Source organism: Rousettus aegyptiacus, unplaced genomic scaffold (genome assembly GCF_014176215.1).
Source record: "Rousettus aegyptiacus isolate mRouAeg1 unplaced genomic scaffold, mRouAeg1.p scaffold_m13_p_3, whole genome shotgun sequence".
In the NCBI taxonomy this organism is placed as follows: Eukaryota; Metazoa; Chordata; class Mammalia; order Chiroptera; family Pteropodidae; genus Rousettus; species Rousettus aegyptiacus.
The window spans coordinates 133,074,080-133,098,532 of record NW_023416306.1 but is presented as its reverse complement, the minus strand read 5'-3'; the positions used below and the strand labels follow the sequence as shown (position 1 = coordinate 133,098,532).

At 47.4% G+C, this 24,453-nt stretch overlaps 1 protein-coding gene across 1 annotated transcript in view; it reads left to right on the top strand.

Moving 5' to 3' along the window:
- Positions 1-24,453, top strand: part of MEGF11 (multiple EGF like domains 11) — a 315,816-nt gene that overhangs the window by 256,497 nt on the left and 34,866 nt on the right. Inside the window, exons 9-10 of the mRNA XM_016141015.2 lie at positions 3,415-3,627; positions 10,326-10,500. Of these exons, the coding sequence (XP_015996501.2) occupies positions 3,415-3,627; positions 10,326-10,500 (388 nt within the window). The remainder of the gene's footprint in view (positions 1-3,414; positions 3,628-10,325; positions 10,501-24,453) is intronic.

Genomic DNA, 24,453 nt, shown 5'->3' with positions numbered 1-24,453 from the left:
ATGAACTTGTAGAGACAGGAGTCAGATGACTCTGGAACCAGAACAGGACCCCTTTGTTCCAGTCCACTTTTGCATGAGCGGGAATTCAGCCCACTTGTTGGAGACAAGCAAGGCCAGGGCTTCAGCGGACTGGACTGAAAACCAGTAGACCCTGCCTCATTGGCACTCTCAATTTTCAATGCTGTGATGTCCCAAATAGAGAAGTGATCCTAATCCCTCCTCTTGTTGGGACTCAGCTCATGAACCCAGGGCAGAGAGAAATCCCAGAAGCCTCAGAGTCCTCTAGCCAGCTTTGCCAATCAACTGCAGAGATGAGTTTAATAGAAGGGTAGGGTAACATTTGGATTTCCCACCTAAAAGGCCTGCCTGGTATTTAATATTTTGTAAAATTGCCTCCATTAATTTTGTAGGTGACAGCTGCATTAACCCACCCCAAATCATCACAAGCATATTAAAGCTGAGTGGGTGTAATAATGCAGGCCTCCCCAGATAGGCAGAATCTAGTGCAAATTAAACACGAAACATAACGAGGGCTTTGCAGCTCATTTTGTAATTTAATTGAGCAATGTATCTGGTTGTTAATGGCAATATCGGACACATTAGATTGATATGTTGCAAAGGAAGGATGTTTAAGTAGAAAACTAATTCCTGCTGTGATTACCCTTCTGTTCCACAGGCCCCGTTATTAGCGTGCTTTGTGTAAAATTCATTAGTAGTCGTTGCTTGATCTCTAAATAAATAAGTTATTTAAATTGTGAGTAGGAAAAAAAAAGAGGCTGATTATGTAAATGGATTAGGTTGTCAATATTTCATTTCTAATTTTTTTTTTTTCTGGGGCTGTGGAGTCAGTTACTTCATAAATATGGCAGAGCGGTGAGGTGCCCTTCAGAGGAAGCTCGCCGTCCAGGGCTCTGCCCTGTCCTGCAGGACGGGAGGGAACAGCACTCTTCCAGTGGCAGGGAGGAGGAGTCGGGAGGTGTCTCCCGCCTTGGGTTTCTTCCCCTGATGTCTGAGACATCTGAGGCGAGCCAAGCTCAGTGACTTCTAGAGAAATCCATTCTGAGGCTGAATAGGGGCTAGCAATTCGGATAGTGATTTTCTAGCTCTTCAACACTGTGTCTTCCCCTCCTGCTTCAATTCCTCCTTTCCTCCCCCAACCTGCCTCCCCTCCTCCTTCCTATCTTTCACCTTCCATTCCTTCTCCAGATATCCCCTTTTATCATTCCTCTTCCTCCCTCTCTTTTCTCTTTCCCTTCATGAGGCCTCAGACTGGCTACAATGCAGCAAGATTTGTAGGAAGAGACTCTGGGGTCATCTCGGCTGACTGTATGAGGTTGGAACAGTCACTTCACCTGTCTGTATCTCAGCCTCCTCAACTACAAAGTGAGGGCGATGGGAATATCTGCTGCTTCAGGGGCCCGGGGACTGGCTTTGGGGCCTGAGCAGCTGGAAGGCCCTCTCTATCCAGTGCCCAGGGAAGTAGGCATCATTACCCCTGCTGCCCCTCCATTCTGCCAGAGTCATTTTGCTACAGTGGCTCTGAGAGGGGAGAGTAGGTAGCATCTTCTTGTGAGGAAAGTCCTCAAGGCTCAACCCCAGTCACCCTCTTCCTCTCCCTGTCACGTGGGTTCAAGGCAACAAAGACAGAAGAGAGACACCCCAAGACACATTGCCAAGACACGTGCCTGACACTCTGGCTGCTCTGTCCTCCGGGCTGGCCCTACAGCATCTCTGGGGTCTGGCCACTCACCCTCATGATAGGCAACCAAGCCAGCCATACATGGAGTCTCCAGGCTCTGCTGTGAAGAACACTGGTTCTAACTTAAGACTCTTTAAGGTTAATAAAGAAGTTAGGGCTGTATATTTTTTAAACATCTTTTATTGCCCCCCACCCCTGCAATTATTGTAGAAAACATTTAGAAAACCTGGATAGTGGAAAAACATGACAATTAAAACACCTCTAATTCCTCAAGTCCACTCCCCCGTTAACATTTCGGAATTCTTCACTTTGAGCTTTTTCATGTCAGAATCTGAGTGGGTCAGATGGGCTCTGTTAGGGGAACTACAGAAAACAATACTTAGAAGAGCAATAATAATAAGTAACATCTCTTATTGAGCCCTTACCATGCACGAGACACATTTCTAAACATTTACATGTATTATCTCATTTAATCCTCAACCTGGTGAGGCTTAGTTATTATTCCATTTTATGATGAGGTTGCGGATGTCAGAGCTGCTGGTCGGTTCTCCACGTGGCACCATTGAAGGAGTGCTGGAATACGGATAATCCAAAACCCTAGAGGCCATTCCGCTTGTCTCTGGGACACAGAAGTCACCCACCTTTTACCCCACAGGCCCCTGAGTTTACCCTGTAACTTGTCAGGATCCAGATTCTGTGACAATGAAATTGCTTCCCCTGGGAAATAACCCTGGGCTGGGGTGAGGAGTGTCATCCATGTCCAGGAAGCCAGGCAGGGGTCACACCCTCCCACAGAGGATCCACAACCAGTGGCTGTGAGTCCAATAATTATTCTTCTGGGAACTCCAAGTACCAGGCCAGAGCAAAAGGAGGACACGAAGAGGGCCCAGTCCTACTTTTCGAGGGGCTCCCTAGTTGATGTGAGAGGCTCAGCCCCGGCCTTGAGGGGATTCCCAGTCCAAGGACATGGAATTCCCCAGTCTGATGAAAGAGGATGCTTCTTGTATTCAGGGCAAAATTCCACACTGGCAGAGGAGACCCGGCTCTTCGTGTGACGAAGGGAGACTACTGCCCAAAAGACTCACAAAACCAGAGAGAGTGAAAAGAAATGAAATGAAATTATCCCCATTTCATCAAATCTAAGATACTAATTGTAAGAAACATCATTTTCTTTATATACTCAGAATGAAAAACACTGATAATTAAACTATGACATGCCATCAGCAAATATATGATTTCACAGATGTTAAAATAATTTTTTAAAAAACAAGGTTCATTGTTTAATAGATACAGAAGTTTCAGTTTGGGAAGGTGAAAAGGTTCTGGAGATGGATGGTGGTGATAGTTGTACAACAGCATGAATGTATATAATGCCACTGGAGAGTACACTTAAAATGGTTAAAATTATAAATTTTAGGTTACATTTATTTTACTGCAATCAAAAAATGAAAAAAAAACACATAAGGCCTCTAATCAATGAAATACGATAATACAAACTTAGTGCTGGGGGACTGAGGGGACCTGGCATAAGGGGGAAAACTGACTGGGGTGACTAAACCGTGGAGTACTTCCTGGAGGAGGAGAGGTATAAGGGGAAGAGGCCGCAAGGGGGTGCAGCATACCAGGCCTAGGCCTAAAGTCTGGGAGGTGCATATTGGATGGATCTAGAAGGGCAGGTGAGGGCACAGCCTCAGCCTTGCTCTGCTCTTCTGCAGGTGCCAAGAGGAATGCCCCTTTGGGACCTTCGGCTTCCAGTGTTCACAACGATGTGACTGTCACAACGGGGGCCAGTGTTCACCCACCACTGGCACCTGTGAGTGTGAACCTGGCTACAAAGGCCCACGCTGCCAGGAGCGGCTATGCCCCGAGGGCCTGCATGGCCCAGGCTGCACCTTGCCCTGTCCTTGTGATACCAACAACACCATCAGGTACAAGCTGGGGGCAAGGGTGGGGTGGGCACTGACGGAGAGGGGCTAATCATGGCAGAGATCCCCACCTCCAGTCATCCAGCCAGGGCAGTGAAAGAGCTGGGACCTCAGCAATCACTTTTGCTGACCACTTTGATGAAAAGGGAAAACCCAGGCCACACATACAGTCAGGACCTGGACTCAGGTCACCTGCCTCTGTCTACCACCCTTGCCTGTTAACACTGAAGGTGGACTAACATGAGACCCTCACACCCAGGAACAAAGAAGGAGCCTGGTGACCCTCAGGGGAGACCGATGGGAGTTGGGTGGGGCCACACATTCCAGGGGGGCTAGGATGGCTGGACTTGGGTTGCCTCAGGCTCTAGGGGCATTGTCCTGGAGAACATTTCATCTCTATGTGCTCAGCATCTAACCAAGTGCCTCCCCAACCTCGAGGAGCCCAGAGATAGGACTGCCAGGGCAGAAGCAGGAGCCCCAGAGGGACAGTACTAAGAAGGGACCTTAAAAATCAGTGTGGCTTGCCTGGGCCTAGAGAGAGCTGTCCCCAGCAGGCCCTGGCTAGGATAGAGGAGCAGGAGAGGCCGAGAACAGGCCTTTTGTCAGGGCCTTGACTTAGGGACAACCTCTCCCTATACTCTGTGTCCTTTGGAGCTTGGGGACACTTGGGCTGAAGTTCGCCCCACCCCTGCTTCCAGATGAGCCTGAATCTGGGAAGCAGAGAAGCCAGAGCTGCCCTGGGCCGCCTCTCCCAGCTACCTTCACTTCCTGCTTCGTGTATCATCTGGCCTTACCCTCTAGTAATAAATGAAGCTGTTGGCCCCAGACAAATGCTTCCACAGTCCTTTAGGCAGCTGCCTCTTATCTGGGTGGTGAAGGGTGGGGGGAATCTTCCTTCTCCCCTCAGGCCCACAGGACAGCTCAGGGGAGGACTGGCTGCCCCAAGAAGTAGGTGCTGCTGCTATTAGCAGCCCTGACTCTGGGACAGCCAGGACATAGCCTCAACCTCTCTTCATTTCCAGCTTCTGATTCTCCACAAATCACCCAAGAGCCTCTGGTCACTTCAAGCAGAGGTGTCTTAGTGACTATTATGGCTTAGATGGAATTCGTCCTTGGTCCTCAGTCCTTGGAGACTGCTGTACTGGTCAGGGAAGGCTTCCTGGAGGAGGTGGCATCTAGGCTGGAGGGGAGGATGAGAACTCCAAGGCTCTAAACATAGGGGTTCAACATGGCTGCTTGTGGGGCTAAGTAACTACCTCAGACTGTCCCATGGTTGGGGACAGCACCAAGAATCCCCACCCCCTGCTGGGAAACCGGGGGTGGTGGGTGGAGGGCCCTCTGCAGGACACCATTCAAGGCTGCTGCTAAGGTCCAGTGCAGGGTGAGTCCCTGCCACAGAGATCCAACCAACCCCCAAATTAAAGAGCTATTGTTTTCCTCCTGTGCCTGAGCAGCCATGCCCTGCATAATTCATCCTTCCTCTGAAGGAGTCCTCGATGCATTATTAATCTGGAAGGACTCCCTCTTCTCTGTCGCTAATCTCAGCCCATCCAATATTGATGATTATTTGCTTTACTGTCTTTAATGCATGTCATGTTTCAGGGCCTGAGAGGCAGTATCCCTGCACTGCTTAGTAGTGGGGACTCTGAGAGTACCTGGCAGCCAACCTCCCAGGCTGGGCTCCTCCATGTCTTTATGACTTTCTCCAGGCAGGGAGCTGTGACACAGCCCAGGCTCCTGGAGGGCAGGAGCCCCTGGCTCATCCATTTCTGCAGCCTTAGCATTGCATAGCGCCTGGCATGGAGTAGGTAGTTTAGCCCCCGAGCTGATGTCTGCTCTATTGCTTTTTAAAAATATTTCACTCCTTTATCTTGGTAACCTTGCCAGCGACTGAGTCCCCAACGTTCACAGTTGGTGTGCAGTCTCAGTCAGGGTTTCTCAACCTCACCAGCCTTGACATTTTATGCTGCGTAATTCCTTGTTGTGGGGCTGTCCTGTGCATTTTAGGATATTTAGCAGTATCCCTGGCTTCTGCCCACTAGAAGCCAGTAGCAATACTCTGCCCCCAAGTTCTGACAACCAAAAGTGTTTCCTGGGTAGGGTGGGGGAAGGGAAAATTTCCCCGGGGGTTGAGAGCCTCTGGACTCACTGAACTCTCTCATGCTGCCCTGGCTTTGTTCTCACTAACAAAGAGAACAGTTCTCTTATTCTGTGTAGACACAGGTCACTCCTCTGTTCCCACGAACCTTTGTCCCACTTTAGAGTCATCTCTTGGGATCCCTGTAAAGCAGAGGGACAATTCTATAACTCCAAGTCCCCAAGTAGTTCAGCCGCAGGTTCTGGTGGGCCCTGGGGCACCTGAACTACCTCTGTCTGAGTAAATGTCCTGATATGTGTGCTTCTCCTGTGTCTCAGTTTCCCAATCTCTCCATCACTTTTCATCAGCCCAATGGGGTAAAAGTTCTCGTGTGGTCTTTGAAAGTGAAGCTTCCATCCAACTCCCAAGAAATGGAGCTTGGGACCCCCAGAGACCTAGCCTCATTTCCCCCCAGCTTCTGCTTACTTCTATTGTGAGAACTTATTACAGAGCTCCACCAAGCTGACTTGCAAGGCCTTGAGCATCTTTCCTGGGGAGACAAACACTTACAGCCCCCAACCAAAGAAAACCCTTCTTATCCAGCCCCAGCCTCTCTGCTCTGTGCCCCTATGGAGAGGCTGCTTCAAAGAGATCAAGTTCATGTGCCCTAGGAAGGAATAAGTGGCTAAGATTCCTCAACATTTCATTCCTTTTATAAACACTTTGTAGCACTCACAAGAAAACTATCCTCCTCCATAAAGAATAACCTTGAGAAAGAGAGTGCCCGTGTGCTGGGCCTCTTCCATATCCCCTCTACAATTGGATTGTCACAGACAAATTTCAGCAACCATGATCATGTATTACCTTTGAAAGATTTGATTTAGCCAACAGATGCAGCATTGATAGTAATCTCAGAGCAGCCAGGGAAAAAAAGGCAGAAAAATCCACCCTGAAAAGAATCCTGTATTGTTCAGCTTTCAGCTCTCATTAAGTTGTGATTAATCTATGTCTAGGGAAAATGGGAGAAAGGCAAGGAAAAAGAAACAGAACAGACCTAACCAGCCTGAACACCAGTGTCTGTGACTTTTGCCTGGGCCTAACCAGAAATCACTTGCCCACCATGTGACCCAAGGGAACGGCTCTGCCACCACCAAGTGGAGGGGAGTAGAGACATGCGAAGAAGGTGTCGGTTTCCCAGTCGAAATCTTGCAAAGAGGTTGTGGAGTTTTTGTAATACTCAACAACTCATCAAATTAAGAAAATAGAGATCTCATTTTTTAAAATAGAATTTAAGGATATGAAAGGAGAGAGAAAGACACGATTTCAAATTTGGTTTTGAGTCAGAGTAAAAAGTAAAATTGGCACAGATACACCCCTAAGCAGCAAAAATGCTGGCAGCTGTGATGGAAAATGGGAAATGTGGGAGTGCTTAGAAAGCAGCATTTGCTGGCTCACTGTGTGTCTAGTATGCTTTTCACAATGTAATGTTCCCGCCAGAGTGAGGACCTGTAATGAGAGGTTCCATTGATGGGAAGGGCAGAAGTGCGCTTGATACCCTTTGGAATATCCCAGGCTGGGCAGAGCCGATGGCTGCACAGTCAACACTGCTAGCCAGGTCATTTCCTGAGTCCAAGCATGTCAGTCTCCAGCACTGTGACTGAGCAGGTCCCTCTAACCCTAAACCAAAACCTCAGAAGAGGTCCCTAGAGAGTTGAAACTAAGAAAGGCCATGTTAAGGGCTTTGCTCAGAGTGTTGGAATAGAGAGGAGCGCCCCGCAACTGTCTGGCTGAGGGTCAGGGCCACCAAATGGGGCTCCCACTCCATGGCACCCATGCAGGTGTCTATTTCTCCTTACAGTATGGAGCTCAGGGAAGGATTTTTCTAGAACCATGAAGGTCAGGCAGTCTTCACTCATCCCTTACATGCAGTCTTTTTTATGTATTTATAATTTTTATTGCTTTACATCTGTTTATAAATAGATGCTCAGTTTGGGTGCATCAGAGAATACATAGAAATTTAAAGAAAAACTCTGCATCACGCATAATTTCTCAACCCAGAGGAGAGCACAAAAACCAGCTTGTTGTGATTTATTCATTCATCATCCGTGTCTGTATACATCTATATTGCTTTTTTCATATTCTAAATCATGGCTTTGTATATAATTTGCTTATTTTGCTTAAAATTATATCTTCAAATAGTTTGGAAAACATTTGAATGCTTCTCTAATATTCCTTCATATGAATTGTCATAATTTATCCAGTATCCTGTTAGAGGCAGCATGAGGCAGTAGAGTATGGGCAGACAGACCTGGGTTTGAATTCCAGCTGCCACAGATTTAGCTGTGTGACCTTGGGCAAGTCACATAACTTCCAGGTGCCATCTGTAAAGTAGAGGCACTAATACCTAACTCACAGGCTTATTTCATAATTTGAAATATATGTGTAAAGTGCCTACTGCTTTAATAGCCTGGTCACATTATTATTTAAATTGCTTCCATTTTCCACTGTTATAAATAATGCTTCAAGGAACATCTGTGTGCATAAATCTTTCCCCATGACTATGATTATTTCCTTAGGATAAATTCTTAGAAATGGAATTATAAGACCAAAGGGTCCGAATATTTTTAGGACTCTTGATACATATCCCCAAATTGGTTTCCAGAAACCTTTACCAGCATCGAATATCGTTCCTTTAAAAAAATTTTTTTTTACTGTTTCAATAGAGGAAACATGATATTTAATTATTTTGATTTGATTATTAATGAGACTAGTTAATGATCCAACATTTTCCAAAATGATTATTAGCTACTTACACTTACTATTCAGGAACTGTCTTCTCCTGCCCATCCCTCATTTTCCATGAGAAAACCAGGGCTCCAAGAAGAGAAATAGTTTGGCTGAGCTTCACACAATTAGTTCATTATTTCATTCACCAAATATGTACTGAGCATCTCCAGTGTGCCAGAGACCCTGCTGGGTCCTGGGGTACAATATAGAGGTGAAATAGACAAAGGCCCTCCCCTATGGAGCTGTTTGTCACCTGGTGAGAGAGACAGATGATAAACAAGCCAACAGAAACAAAATAATTACTTGTAGTAAAAGTACTATCCATTCTCAAATATTTAATTGGGCCATGAATATGAGCCAGGCACTGGAGATCCACTAATGACCCAGGGAGATAAAGTCCATGCCCTCATGCAACTTAGCAGAACTAAGACTTGTACCTGGCCTCCTCCTGGCAGCCCAGAGCATGCACACTTCTGCCCTTCCCATCAACAGAACCTCTCATTATAGGTCCTCACTGTGGCAGGAAAAAAGCATACTAGATCATATCCCTTCAGCTGGACTCAGGTACAGGGAGGCAGGTGACACAGGAAACCTAAGAGGCTTATCTCTACCATCCAGCATCTTCTCTGGAGTGTAGTCTGGGTCCTCCCAGAAGCAGATACCAAGTAGAAGAGATTTACTAGAGAGATAGCTGTGAGGAGAAATGGGAAGGGGACTGGGGAGGCTAAGAGAACATCACACTGCAGTGCAGGTCTGACCCATGTGAAGGAAGGAGGGAGGGAAGGAAGGAAGGAGGAAGGGAGGGAGGAGGAAGGAAGGAAGGAAGGAAGGAAGGAAGGAAGGAAGGAAGGAAGGAAGGAAGGAAGGAAGTCAGGAAGGAAGTCTGTCTGTCTGTCTGGTTGGAAAGTCTTAGACTATAGCTCAGTTCTAAGAAAGTATGGTAAGGTGGGAAGTCTTTAAGCCAGAGTCGTCTATCAGAGGAGTCTCAGATCTCTCAGGAGTGTGCAGACCTCAATATCCCTTCTATGCTCTAGCTGGAAGCAGCCCAGGGGAAGTGTGGCCTCTGAGCAAATGTAGTGATGGATTTCACACAGCAGCTGAGCCATAAGTCAATTACACACCTACAGAAGCTCTGAGAAGCAGCCACCACACCCCACATTCCCTCTGATCACAAATGGGTATTGGCTGTTGGATCAGATCTCTACCAGCCAAAGGTTGCCTTACTTTCTAGAGGTCATGACAGACAGACCCTGCCTCCAGCCAAGTGATCCTTTTTCTGAACTAGACAGAAAGGGAATGGAGACAGTCTCCCTCATTTTTAAAGAACCCTGGCAAAGCACAGAAAGAGGGTATCCTCTCTAATGCAGACTTTGCCAGAGAAGGGAGGCCCCATCTGCCGAGGTCTCATTTTAACTCAGCAAATGTTCGCTGAGTACCTGCAATATGCCACTGAGTTTCGCGGCCATGCTCCTGCCCCCAAACCTGGGTGCAGAATGGGTGAAGCTCTGGATCCATAGTACATAAGGGAAGGGACTGAAGAGGCTGCCTTCTGCTTTGGTCTCTTCACATTTATGTAATAAAGCGCACTTGTTTTTGGAGTCTAGAGACCTACGTTCTAATCCTGATTTTGCCACTTCCTTGCTATAGTCAAATTATATAACCACCATGAGTCTCAGTTTCTTTGGTCCAATAAAACCAAGGGGCCTTGGGATCATCTGACGAATGAGACATTAAGCAATTCAGCCTCACAGGCCCTTTGATTCTGCTACCCTGGGCAGACCAGACACACCCGCATCCCTAACCAAACTGTCCTCTCATCCTTCTCTCATCTGTTCAGCTGCCACCCAGTAACTGGAGCTTGCACCTGCCAGCCAGGCTGGTCTGGCCACCACTGCAATGAGTCCTGCCCTGCTGGCTACTATGGCGATGGCTGCCAGCTGCCTTGCACCTGTCAGAATGGCGCCGACTGCCACAGCATCACTGGAAGCTGCACTTGTGCCCCAGGCTTCATGGTAAGATGGGACGGCTCTCCTGTGGCTCCTGTGCCTCCCACCTCCACTCAGGACAGGAGGGGCCAGCTCCTTCTACCTCCAGGCGGAATCAGGGAGTGTGGCCCTGTGCCCAGGGAGGAAGAATGGGAGTGTTTCTGTGTTCCCCTCAGAGACAGAGCCCATGACCAGAGAGCCCCTAAGGCTGTTCTCAAAGGGCCAATTCTGTTGGGGTTTGTAATTGTGAAAATAATAGAGGGAATCTTTTTGTTGTTCTCTCACCCTGAAATACCAGTTGTCCTTGTGCCCATCTCCTTCCTGTCCATTTCCTTATGTAAAAACTGTACTTTGAATTTTGATATTTTCCTAGACTAGCGTTATACAGTATAACATTCTTGATGCTAGGCAGAGCAGTGAGATGACTTTGCCCAGCTGCAGGCTAATGTCAGTGTTCCGAGCACATTTAAGGTAGGCCAAAGTTCTCAGCTATGATGTTCGGTAGGTTCGGTGTATTAAATGCATTTTTAACTCAGTATTTTCAACTTATGACAAGTTTATCTTAACTGAAGGAGCCACCTGTATTTTTGCATCATAATAGCCACAGTGCACATAGGCAGTTTTGCATTTTGCTTTCTTTCACCCACATTTGCTGCTTGGGCTTCCTAATTATCATTTTATATGACTGAATAACACCACAGGAGCTGGTGTACCCCAGTTTACTCAGCCATTCCCTTACGGCTGAATATTGAGTTGTTTCCAGTATTCCCAGCAAATGTCGCAATGAGCATCTTCCCACAAACGGCCTTTTCCCTCATATAGAATAATTTCCTTAAGGTGAATTCCTAGGGTCAGTGGGCATAATTATTTATGGCTCTTGATTCATGTTGCCATTTTACTTTCCTCAAGGGTTATATAAATCTATACCACCACCAGCTGTGTATAAATACCTATTTCAGAACAACTTTGCTAACATTTTTTTTTTAATTTTTGCTAATTATATAGGTAGAAAATGGCTCCTCAATGTTGCTTTAATTTGCATTTCTCTGATTACTAGAGAAAGTGAACCTTTTCCCCACGTGTTTACTATTTGTATTTCCTCATGAATTATTCTGGTATTTGAGGTTTGATTCTAGGGAACTTGACATTGGAAGTGAGATCTTGTTCAAAGGTAGGGTGCGCTCAGTGGGTCTCAAGACCCAAACACTCAGGGGTCCCCCTGGCATGCTTTTTTAATTGTGCTGTAGGAAGTGATTTATGCAGTAGAAAGTGTGGCCTTTGGAACCAAATCAGTGTCACATCCTGGCTGCCCTACTCACCAACTGTGTGACCTTGGACGACCAGTGAATTAGCTTCACTCAGGATCAGTTTTTTCACCTGTGGAATGGAACACCTGCCTTGCAAAGTTGCTGCGAGGTACCTCAGTGCTTCTCAGGCTTTAGTGAGCTTTGGAATCACTGGTGGGCCTTGTTAAAGTGCAGGTTCTGATCCAGTAGATCTGGGGATGGTCCTGAGAGTCTGCTTTTCTAAAATGCTCCCAGGTGACTCCAGTGCTACTGGTCAGTGGCCTCACATGCATAGGAAAGGATGGTGCTCAACTCAGACTGCCCAGTGGAATCACCTGGCAGCTTCACAGACACTGATGTGGGGCCCCTCTCCCAGAGATTCAAGTGTATTTGGTCTGGTCGAGGCCAATGTGCTGCCAAGGTGGAGATCTACGGATCTACAAGGAAGCCCTTGTCACAATATGGGAGTGTGGGTTTGCTTGGTGATAGTGTCTTGTGGGCAGGTTTCCTCTGGCCTTTAGAACAAAACCCTGTTCAGCTCCCTCTTCCTCCTCCCCAATGCAGAAAAACTGGGTGAAAATTAACTCCAGTGGCATCTCCGAAAGAGAAGAGTCTGTTATTCCTGTAGGTTTCCTCTCTAGTTTACCTTTATTGATATGAGTTTTGTCCATAAAAAAATTTCCATGTTAAAATGGAGTACCCTAGGTTTGGGGTTTGGGTAGGAGAGAAGAGCTATTTGGGGTTAGAATCTCATGAAGCCAAGAGATCAGGTGACTGAAGCTGAAGTGAACTGACCACACTAGACTGCTAGTGGGGCATTCTGACCCCAGCCCCAGCTTGGCTACTAGGGTAGTCCTATGGCTTTGGGCACATGGCTTCCCCTCTCACAGTCCCAGTTCTTTTATCTATAAACGATGACTTTGTAGGGGGAGATGAACCAACTGATTTATAAATGGTCTACTATGCAGACTCCATAGACCAAGTCAGGAAACACACCCTTCTGGAGGAAGTGAGAGAAGGCAGGAGCAAGGAAGTATATGTGTGTGTGTGTTTGCAGAGGGGTTTCACTGATCTTATTATGGTCTGATTATATAAACTGTCTATGAGCCTGCTGGGAGTCCCACCACCCTGTTTCTCATTCTTTACCTCCAGCTTCTGGCCTAGTCACTGCTCCTCAGAAGGGGAAATCAGGACCCTGGGAGGTTCTAGGGAGGCTGGTGTCTGTGTGCCCACTGCCCCCAGGCCAGAGCTCCAACGGTCTGGAAACCAAACCACTGCCTCTCTCCCCCCCCTCTGAGATGCAAATGACTTCCTGCCCTTGAACTTTGGAGGACTGGGCACTTATAGAAATCATCTAGCTGTGGAGTCCCTCCTGCCTGGGGCTTGGGGCTAAGACAGATTGTGTGCCAAGCTGCCCTGGTGAGACCATATGAATTCCCATCCATTTCCTCCTGCCCAGCCTCATTATACCTGGAAAGGCTCTTCTGGGCCCTGTCGGGTGTTCAGCAGGAGTCACTGGAGGTGATTACAGAAGAGCTAGTTGTTCTCATCCAGAGAGACGCATTCTTACATGCACCAGGGTCCAAGGGGGAAATTATTATTGCTTCCCTCACCCCAGCTTCTGAATGAATGGGACTTGTTGCAATTAGCTAGTTCTGGTGAGGGTAGGGGTTTGGGGCAATCAGCAGAACAGACTTGGCTGAGACCCTCCCCCAAATGTCCCATGGTCAATAATAATTAGCAATGCCTTTATTTATTGATTAGTTTGTGAATTTATGTACCTGCCTTTTTCCTTGAAAAAATTTTTTAGGATGGGCAATTAATTAGAGACTAATTAAAAGCGGCTTTTTCTGAATGTTTGGAGACTTTGACCCTAGGCTTAGTAACCTCGGACATGTCACATCACCTTGCTAGGCCTCGGTTTCCTCATCTGTAAGATGGGAGTCACATCAATCCTGCCTGCTCTTGGATGTGAGTAGCCAACATGGTAATGGATATGAGGCCATATCCTCAGCTATACCCTCCTACCAGAGCTATGGCTCTTTAAAGAGAATGTTGTAATAGCTTTATGAATGCAGAGTCTCTGAGGGCTGAGAATGGTCTCAGGCTCTACATAAATGTAAGGAGTATTAATAAAGTACTGCAGAACCACCCCTGGGAGCCCAGTGATGTGCATGCTCTAGCCAGGCGGTCACCACTCCCTGAGACCATGAGAATGTAGGGTAAAAGCAAGTCCTGCCTGGCACCCTGGATGTGCTGGCCCTCACATTCTTTCTTCTTCCTTCCCAATCGGGGATATGGAGAGTCTAATCAGACATCCATCCAGCCATCAAAGAACTTATGCTCAATAATAATCATATTCACATTAGCAGCAAACAGTTATTGAGTCTCTGCTACATGTTTCATTTCTATTCCTCACAAGAGTCCTATGGAGGTACACTTTTACCTTCCTCAATTTGCAAATGAGGACGAAGTTCAAACTTCTTTGCCTGGGATCACAAAGCCAGTAGTGGTGGTAGCCACTGAACTCCATATGTTGTTAGATGACAGGCTTTGATTAACAGGTCACTGTAGAACCACACAAATCTGAGTTCAAATTCAGTCCTTAAATTCCCACCCTGACTACTGGCAAGTAACTTGTCCTGCCTAAGCCTGAATTTTCTCATCTGTTGAGAGAAGACTTGGCCCAAGAATGAGACACTCATATGGAAATTTTATAGCTCAGAGCATAGAACACAATAGATACCCAGTAAAAATGGTAGTAATTATTGGCGAACTATGAGAGTTATGGGGGAACATTGCTCAGCACCTTCTTCCAGGAAAGTGTCAGGATGAGCTACACACAGGGATTCCCCTCAGAGCAGAGCCTTGAACATGCACAGCTGTTATTCCAGGCAGGTCTACCCAAGCACGCTGAATGGTCAGTCTCAGGAGGCACTGTGGGGTGGACATACCTGTCAATATTTAAGGAAATAGACATAGAGATGGAAGTGGGAAGAGACTCTGGGCATTTTACACATTAGTGTGGCAGCAGCAGGAGAATCACTTGGGGCATGCATTACTGAATTACGTTGGTGCTGCCAATGGTGGAAAACAGCCCTGGGCTGGAAGGCAAGAAACTAAGTTCCTAGCTCTGATTGAGCCAACTTTTGAGGCTTCTATTTCTCATTTGTAGAAAAAGAATGACATTATCTACCCCAAAGAAACAATGGTGTGGAAGCCAGTCATTCAAATGGAAGTGCTTAAAATTGGGAGTGGAATTGTTTCAGCACCTTGGACAGCCCCACAAGTCCTTGCTCTTGGAACACAGGACCCTCTCTCCCGGTCAAAACACCAGGGTGAACAAGGCTGATAAGGGAAGGGTTAGAATCATATTACAGAGGGCTCAGGCCAGCAGAGTCTTGGGAGTGTTCATGTGAGGAATAATCCAGAAAGTGAGGGCCTTTCTCCCCACTCACTGTGGCCAGGGAAGCAGCTGAACTGTGGCAAGGGCACTAAGTGGAGCTGCCCATCCACTTGGAGGTTAGGGTCACATCACCCCCGTCCACAGCTTCCCGTTATCCACCAAATAAAGCACAAATCCCAGTCCTTTGTAACCTGCCTTAACTTCATCTCCTGCCTCAAACCTATGCTGTAGCCAGCCACACGTAACTCACTTTTCCCCAAACACAGTGTCTGCTTGGGGGCTTCAACTTGTGCCTTTTCTCAAGCTTTATTCTCTTCCTAGAATGCCCACCCATCTGTCCTTATCTCAGTCTATGAAAATTCTCCTCTGCCTTTCAGGCTAAAATCAAAGGCCAGCTCTTCCATGAAGTCTTCCCTGAATACCCTTCTCTTCAGAATTAACCCCTTCATCTCCTCTTTTCCCATGGAACATGATTCATCCTCAGAGTCTGTCTCCCTCCAACCCTGTACCTCCTACTGCCCCCCTCCATGCCTACTATGTGAACATCTTGCTCAATATACTCTTTTTGAAATGAATGAAATTCTTGGGAAGAGTAATGTCTTTAAAGCATAAGTTTCCAGAACTGACTTTTATAGGAAAAAAAGTCATCATATTTCTCAGTGGACTTTACCAGCAGGGCTGGTGCCTGAATCTACCCATTAGTTTCTCAGCACTTTAGATAAACAGGCAGCTGCAGTGGGAATGGAACAGCTGTCCCCCAACATCATATTCGGGTTCTTTGGGTAAATGGTGTGAGTTTCTACCATGTGCAATACCCTATAGTAGTTACACAGAGATTCTGGAGCCAGATGCCTGCCTTCAAATACCAGCTTTGTTGCCTGTAAGCTTTGTGGTCTTGGGCAAGATGCTTTCTCTCTCTCTGCCTCTGTTTTCTCATAAGGGAAAGGGGAATAATAATAAATCCATCAGATTATTGAGCGGATTAAATTAATTAGCACATATAAAATACTTAGAATACCTGGCATATTGGTAATCTTTCAACAAGTGTTAGCTATTGTGATCATTATTGTTGTTGCTGCCTCTGCTATTGCTGTTATTTACCCCAAGGAGTCCTCCACCTGAAGAAGCTGACTGGCCCTGGCCAGAGTGCTCTGTCTGAGGATATAGGTAGAAGTGAGGGTGAGAGGAAGAGAGTTAGTTGAAACTTCCCCCTAGCTGGGAGCTCCTGGGTCCCCAAGGGCAGTCACAGAACCGAGAATAGACTTTCTCGTCACAGAGGAGAGAAGGCCAGTTTCTCAGCCTTATGGCACTCCGCCACTGACCATCTTTCCTTAATTAGGCCTCACCCGGGCAGCCCGCCTGATGAAGCCTCCTGTGCTGCTCTAGGACTAATTGCCGCCACCTTGGAACCTGGAGTGAATAGCCTGTGAGGTCACTGCCAGAGCTGCAAAGACTTGCTTTCCCAGACCCCCTCCCGGGTGCCTCCTCCCCACATGAAGTCCATGTGGCTGGGAGATAAGGGGCCCACTGGTCATTGCTCAGCACAGATGTTCCCTTTCAGCTCCAGCTATAATGGGGACGAGGAGCATGGGAGGCAAGGGAGAAGGGCCTAGTGTCCCCTCCCATGAGATTCGGGGCCTATATTTCTCCCCCAGATGACAGAATTTCTATTACCTTAAAGGGCTCATCTATTTATGCTGCAATTTTTTGAAGCCCTGTCTGCCGTTATTGAGCCCTGCATGCTGGCGAGGGGAGCGGGCACTCCATCACCCAAATGAACAAACTCGTTTTCACATTTTTCTCCCCTTTTTCTGTGCTGTCGGTAGGTCATATGCAAACCTCAGCTGCTCTGGCTAGGGAAGGTGGGAGGGGCTGAGAGTTATAAAAATCCAGATCAGTGGAGCAGTGATTGAATTTTCCTCTAAGGTTCGTGATGCCCTTTAAAGACGTCACCCTCCCCCAGCCACCCCCACCTCCTCAAGCTGGCAGAGTGTGTGTCTGCCTCTTGTGTGGCTCCTAAGCTGGAACTCTAGGGAGTGAGGACAGCTGCAGGGCCAGAAGAGACTGTAGACTGAACATTATAGCCAAGTGACATGTATATAATGTGTGTGCATTTCCTGTTCTAGTTGTTTTGTTCAAACTGAGATCTGCAGACGATTATCCCTAAGAGTAGAAAGACAGCTTCTTATCCCCTGCCCCCAACCATTGACTAGCTTTCTAATTATTATCGTAAAAGGTTTTCCTGGATGCTGCACTGGGGTTGAGGAATTCACCCGCTAGCTGCCATGCTCGTGTGAGCAGAGGAGCCCAGGTGGTGCAAAGTAGCAGAAATGATCCAAAAATATACACACATTCACAGGCTCCAGTACTCAAATACCAGCTCTGCTGTCACCTCCTAGGTGGCTAAGGCCCAGTTACTTGAGCTTCTCGAGTCTTAGTTTTTTCATCTGTAAAGCAGAGTAAATAATGGTACTATGGGATACTGTTATTTTTAGGATTAAATTAGATAAAATATGTACAGTGCTTAGAGCAAAGCCTGGCATATAGTGAAGGCTCAATAAACGATTGTCAAGGTTCTGCATGTAGTTGTGTAAGATGACACTGGAGGCAAAGGGTATGGACTTTGGGGTCAGGTAGTCCTGGATTGAAATCCCAAGTCTGCTTCTCAGTGGCAGTGTGACCTTAAGACAACGTGCTCAGCCTCTCTGAGCCCTCGTTTCCCATCTAAAAAAATGGTTGACAGTGCCTTCCCTTCAGGGTCAGTGCTTAGCCCTTCCCTCATGCATCCTCTCATTTTACAAAGGAGGAAATCAAGGTCCAGAGAGGGAAACTGACTTATATTAGGTTACATTGTAAGTCATCAGCAGAACCGGGATGGAAAGCAGGTGACATAACTCCTAGTCTGATGCTCTTTCCAAACCTTTGCCTGCATCTCATGAGCTTGCAGTCCCCAGAGCAGACACCTACTGTTTTTTCCCAGGGCAGAGAGTGATAGGGGTGGGGTGGGGTCCCTAAGGAGTTAAATCATGTTGGCAATTAATCCACAGAGCAAAGTAGGGAAAATTGGCTTTATATCACTAAGGCTGAGTCCAGCCTTCCCCTCTCTAGGACCCCACAGTTTGGGGCTTTGTTAGGGGAAACTGCTGACTCTTCAGGTTTAAAAAATAAAAGTTCCCATGTCATACCACCTCCTCCTGCCGTACTTCTCATGTCCTTATCAGCGCCCTCATTACTGGGGCCTGGAGCTGGGGCTTTTGTCTCAGGCCTGGCGCTTGCAGCTCTCTCTGTGCCACAGCAGCAGCTGTCAGGGCAGGTCTAGGGCATCTATACTAAACATTCCCAGTTTCCTTTTTGTCCAAGTCTGATGTTGACAAGGTTTCTGTCCCTGCTGGCTCCAGGTTCTGGCCACCTCGCAGACTCGGAGGGTAGGGCCAGGAGTCAGAGCTTTCCTGAAAGGTCTGAAGGACATGGACAGCTATGTTAGTGTGATGATGGCCCATACGTGGAGCACTGAGTAACTTTGGTGGGCCCTAAGCCAGGCACTCTGCTCTTCATACTTTACTTAATCTTCGCAACTCGGTATGTGGGGGCCATTAGGATCGCCACTTTGCAGATGAGGAAATAGGCTCAGAGAGGTGAAGTAACCTTCCTAGTTGATAAGCAGCCACCAGCAGCTGAGCTTATAGCTCTCTGAACCCAGAGTCTGCACTTTTAGCCACAAACCAAAATGCCTGGAGAGGAGAAGGCTCTGGATACATAGTAAATGACCAGACTTTGAGACTCTCTCAAGCCTTTTCCTAGGAAAAGGAAAACCCCACCAACCTCGTTTTTCAGCTGGAGCCTAGTGACTTCCTGACCTCTGTCTTGGAGAGGAGGACATTCAGTCTTCCTCCTTACTTTGGGGTCCAGCCATCGCACACTTGAGCTTGTCTGTCCTCACAGCTCTCTTGTGAGGAAAGCAAGGTGAGTACTGTTAACTATTTTTCATAGATGAGGAAACAAGCTCAAAGTGGTTATACGCCTTGTCTAAAATGATCAAGCTGGGCCTAGAACCCAGGGTTCATGGCTCCAAGGCCAGGACAGCTGGTTGGGAAGGGGAGGTGAGTGCTAAGGCAAGAACCAGCTGGAAGTCAGACCTGAGCTTAAACCCTGGTTCCACTGCCTACATGCTGTTTGATTTTGCCCAAGTTACTTCTCTTCTCTGTGCCTTAACTTTATCTCATGCAAAATGGGGACATAAACCCTGCTCCTTGTATCCTGGGGCTGATGCTGAAACAAGACCTGGGTAAGGACTGGAAGAAGTGCCAGGGTGTGTACACCCAGAGGCATGAGGGGAAGCAGTGGGCCCAGGGCCCGCAGACCATCCCCACACCAAGCCACAGGTCTAGAACAAAGGAAGAACCCACTCCCCTCCCTCTACCCCTGCCCGCAAGCTCCACATCCCCACCCATCAAAGACCCCTCCCAGCCGTCTCCCCACTTAGTCATTAGCACCAATAATCCCATCTGCAGGAGTAATTATAGACCCCAGGAGGGAAAGAGATTCCTGCCAGAAGATGTGATTATGTCTGGAAAATGAAAGATCTTGCAGAAAAGGTCATGAATAAATTATTTCAAGGTGGGGCTGATAAGAAAACTATCAATGTGGGCAAAACAAAAACAACAACAAATCTCAAGAGTTCTCTCCAAAAGCCCTACTGAATAATTGTTCTAATAACTGTCCTAAAAGTTCTGAAGAGGAGTGTTAATTCTCTGAGACAGGCACAGGAAAGCTGAGCAGGGTGGTTTGTGGGTGAAACAAGGCAAGCGCTGTAAAACTGGCACAGAGCAGGGAAATCTAAGTATCTTTTTTACATATGCAGTGGGCCTAGGCTCTTATTGGACCTTGTGTAATAATCCAAATACCTAAAGCATTTATAGCATTTCCTCCTGGCCAGCACTATTCTGAGAATATTATGTATATCCACTTATTTAATCTTCACCATGATCCTTGGAGAAAAGTTCTACTATAGTGCCCATTTTGCAGCTAGGGAAACTGAAATACAGAGAGGTTAGTAACTTGCCCAAAGTTTGTCAATTATACCCAAGTAAAGCTGAAAAAAAATAAAATAAGTTGCCCAAGCTCCCATAAGTGTCAGAGCCAGGACCTGAACCCAAAAGTCAGGTTTCAGAGTTCACGGGCTTGACACACAGCCTTCTGCCACCTCTCTGTGACCTGCCTCTTCTGTGAGCAAACTCAGAGTGATCCTCACTGCTCCAAGCAGGATGAAACCTTAAGCACAGCAAGAGGGGTGCTCCAGCCACAAAAGCTTAGTTTGGAAGTGACCTCAAACTATAGGGCAATCTGTCAGGTATTTAAGGTGGTGGTGTGGGTGGAGCACCCAGTCATCACCAGAACACCCATCAGTGTCACAATTCGTCCACTGCAAAATGCTCTCATATCCATCATCTCCTGAGTTCTCACAGCCCTCTCTCTGTTGCCATTTTATACACACAGAAACAGGCTCTGCAAGGTTGCACAACTCTGAGTATCTCCTCCCTCCCCACTAAGCCCAGGGCTGAGTCACTCCCTAGGCAAATGCTGTCCATTAGAACCCCTCCTGCCCCATCTCCCTCTGAGGCCTTGCTCCCCTTTTCCCTCTGCCCCTGTGGACCCCACAGCCCCAGAGAGGCTCTGCCCCAGGCCAGAAGCTACCTGTCCCTTCCTACAGGGAGGTCTGATCTGAACTAAGCTCCCTTCAAACCTGCCCCCCCGAAGCCTTGGGCCATAAATGGGGAGTACATTCCAGGCCCACATTATATGTAGTGAAGTGTTCTATGAGAACTTGGCTGAGAAACCTCCAGGAGCCAGAAAAATCCAGAGGAAGCCAGCTTTATTAAGACTGGGATAATTTTACAGAAATTGGGGGATTGGAGGGAGGGAACCTGTGGACAATAGAGGTGACCTTTCCCATGCCCTCTTGTTTCTTGTTTCCTGGTAAAAGCCCCTCAGGTTTCACCTTCTGAGCTTTCTTTGCATTCAGTCTGTGATTTTATTTTTGTTGTTGTTGTTGTTGTTTAATGATTCCACAATCAGTATGCGATTGGATTTGCCTAAGTCTGGACTCTCTCAGCCTCTCTCAGACAGAAAGGAATAGCCCAGACTCCCACCTTCTGGGAAGGGGTTTCTTAAAATAGGCAAAATACTGAGTCACTTGCCTGCTCTCTGGGACCCGCCTTTGTCTTTAGGGCAAAGTTTGAAGCCTGGCACTCACGGGCCTTCCTGGCTGGGCTATTCTGACCTCCAGGGTACTGTCTTACTGCTGTCCCTCAGCCCTGATGCTGGCAAGCCCACGCTAGTGGCACTTTGTGGATGTTTCTAGCCTAACAGATATTTCTGTTTCTGTATTAAACAGAAAGCTGCTAAGAGACAGGTCTATCTGATCTATCCCTGTGTTTCTACCCTTTTTCCTGCCACCCTCCTGACCCCAGCCCACTCCCAGGCCTAGCACAAAGTCTCCTGCACAAAGTTGGGTTGTAAAGATTCATGGAAGAAATGCACAAGTAGTTTAGCAGCATCTCCTAAGTCATGAGTGTGTCACATTTTGCTTGGACCTTAGTAAACAACCCCCATCGGCCTCTGCAGGACCCTCTGTACCCCAGAATCTGGTTCCTACTTGGGACATTGTCACTGTCTCTATAGTCAGACTCTGTCTCTGCAGGCCACTGTCCTATGCCCACACACCCAGCTGCTACTCCAGAGGATCTGAGTTCTGCAACCCACGTGGACACACACACACAATATCCAACCCCCACAATGTGGACCCAGCATGTCCATACTGTGAACACCACACTCACAGCCAACATGATCAAATCACCGTTGAGTTGTATGGCTAGGATCGACCAAAAGTCCAAAATGCAGATGCTAAGCTTACCCCACAGCTGTCATACACCACTGATAAAACACACACACACACACACACACACACACACACACACAGACATCAAACTATAATAACTGCCATGTGAGTGGCACCTCCAGAGTTGTACAGTGCACGGCCTGCACAACTGTACACAACAGTCTCAAGGCACTGATAGCCTATTCATTTTGAACAGATCTAGGGCTTCCAGGCCTAACCTTTAGCTCTCTACCCACCCCCATGGGAGCCAAACAGAATGACTCAGCCCCAAGAGCCCTGTGCATTTCCCCCTCTGCATAGAGAGGAAAGGCTAGGGATAGATGTGACAAGTGGCCTCTGTCCCTCTCTCCTCATCTCTCCGGCCCTCTGCTCCTCATGCCTTATGCAGAGTTTCTTTTCTCCCACATGCATTCACTGTCAGTTGCTGCCTTATCAGTGACACACTAATTAGGTCCAGCGAGGTTTGCTCTGCACTGAGAGGCCTTTGTGGCTGGCATTCGGTCCAAGCTGTTCTTTCTTTGCCTTGTGGGCCATGTGTCACTCTTTCTCCCTGGGAAATCACAAATGAGGCTCCTCACCTGGGATTCCCACTGCCTAAGCCCTGGAAACTGAGACTAGGGATGAATGAGAAGAGTGGGCAGGGGGAATGCTGCTGGTACTGTCTGTGGCAGAGCAGACGCTTGCCTGGCAAGGGGCTTTGTAAACAGTAAAGCACACTCCACATGTGTGCTGCTGGCACTGACATGATGTTATACACCAATATCAGCCTGCACTGCTAGCCCTGAAACTCCAGGAATGGGAGAGGAGAGAGGGGAACAGTAGCAACCGGAGGCCCAGGGAGGCCACCGATGGCTGCTTGCAGAACATCTGGAAGTAGGGAGAAAATTAGCCTGTGCCCCTCTGGTGCTACAACCTCATCTTGTGCCCCACCTCCCTCAGGCCACTAGATGATAAACTCCATGAGGGCAGAGACAAGATCTGTTCTGCTCCATGCATATCCCCTGGCCTTCCACAGTGTCTGACACATACTAGTGCTTTAAAAAACATCTCCCAAATGACTGAATGAATTCATTACGCATGCACTGAGCACTGACTGTGGGTGCATCGCTGTGCTAGGGCCAGGGCTACAGGTTGAATAAAACAGACCCAGACTTTACCCTCATGGAGCTTAAAATCTAGTGAATAAGAGCTAAGTTTTTAAAAATGTATTACAATTGTGATAAGTGCCACAAAGGGGCAAATAACAGGGAAACCTGCTCTGGAAGTTGGAAGGCAGGGGGAAAGGTAAAGAATATGGGAGCTGAAAGGGACCTGAGGCCACATCTAGTCTAGTGTAATGGTTAGTGAGACCCTGGCCCTATCACGGTGCTTGACCTGTAGTAGATGCTCCGCCAATGTTTATGGACTAAGTGGATGAACAAATGAGGTCAAGTCACCTTGAGCCAGTGCTTTTGCCTTACTCAGACCCAGGTACTCTCACCCCAGGTCCAGGCCCTTTCTTGCCTAAACCATCCTTACTCTTCCAACAAGAGGACACGTGGACCAAGGCAACTTTCCTAGTTCCTTTCCCAGAGTCCTCTCTGCTGAGCTCCCACAGACTGGTAGGAGCACACCCACCACTGTGGCTTAGATCTAGAATACCTAGTTCTACTCTGTTTATGCTGCCTCCCACCCACAGAACATATTTATGGGACCCAGAGACGAGCTTGCACAATTGCCTCCCACTTCTGTGTGAGGGAGGGTCAACCACTTTCCATCTTTCTGCTTTTTTCACTCCAAAAAATACTCATTAACCTCCTGCCCATTGCAAGGAAAATGGATGATCAACACAAGAAGCCCAGCTGTTGATTAATTTTCCGAAACAGGGCCAAACTACAAAGCAGCATATTGCAGGGGAGAAAATTCAATAAACAGCGTTTGAAACAAATTTAATAGAACATATAACTCATTACCCACCGAGGTCTGGGTCTGTGTTGCCATGTTGTGCAAGGAGGCTGGTGAGGGCTAGGGGGGCAGATTTGCATCTCTTTAGCAGGACAAGCTCCTGGGGTTCCATTCTGCCAGTAGCTCTTTCAAATCAAGTTCAGGATGTTAATAGCCAATGCATCTATAATTAACAGGCCTTTGGATGGGAGGAAGAGTTCACATCCATCCTCCATTCACAAAATAAAGACACTGAGTAGGACTGTCAGGCTCCCCCCCAGCAGAAGAGGAAACCTCAGGGACCTGCCCCTATGGGAGGTGAAAAGCTCCCTTTCCTGAGCTGGGGATGTGGGCTGTGCAAGTGAAATGGGGATAGACAAGGATATAAAAATACCCAGACATCAGCTTCCAGGTGTTGAAAAAGAGCCAAATATCTGAGCCTTGGCAGGTGGCCCTTTCTCGAGATC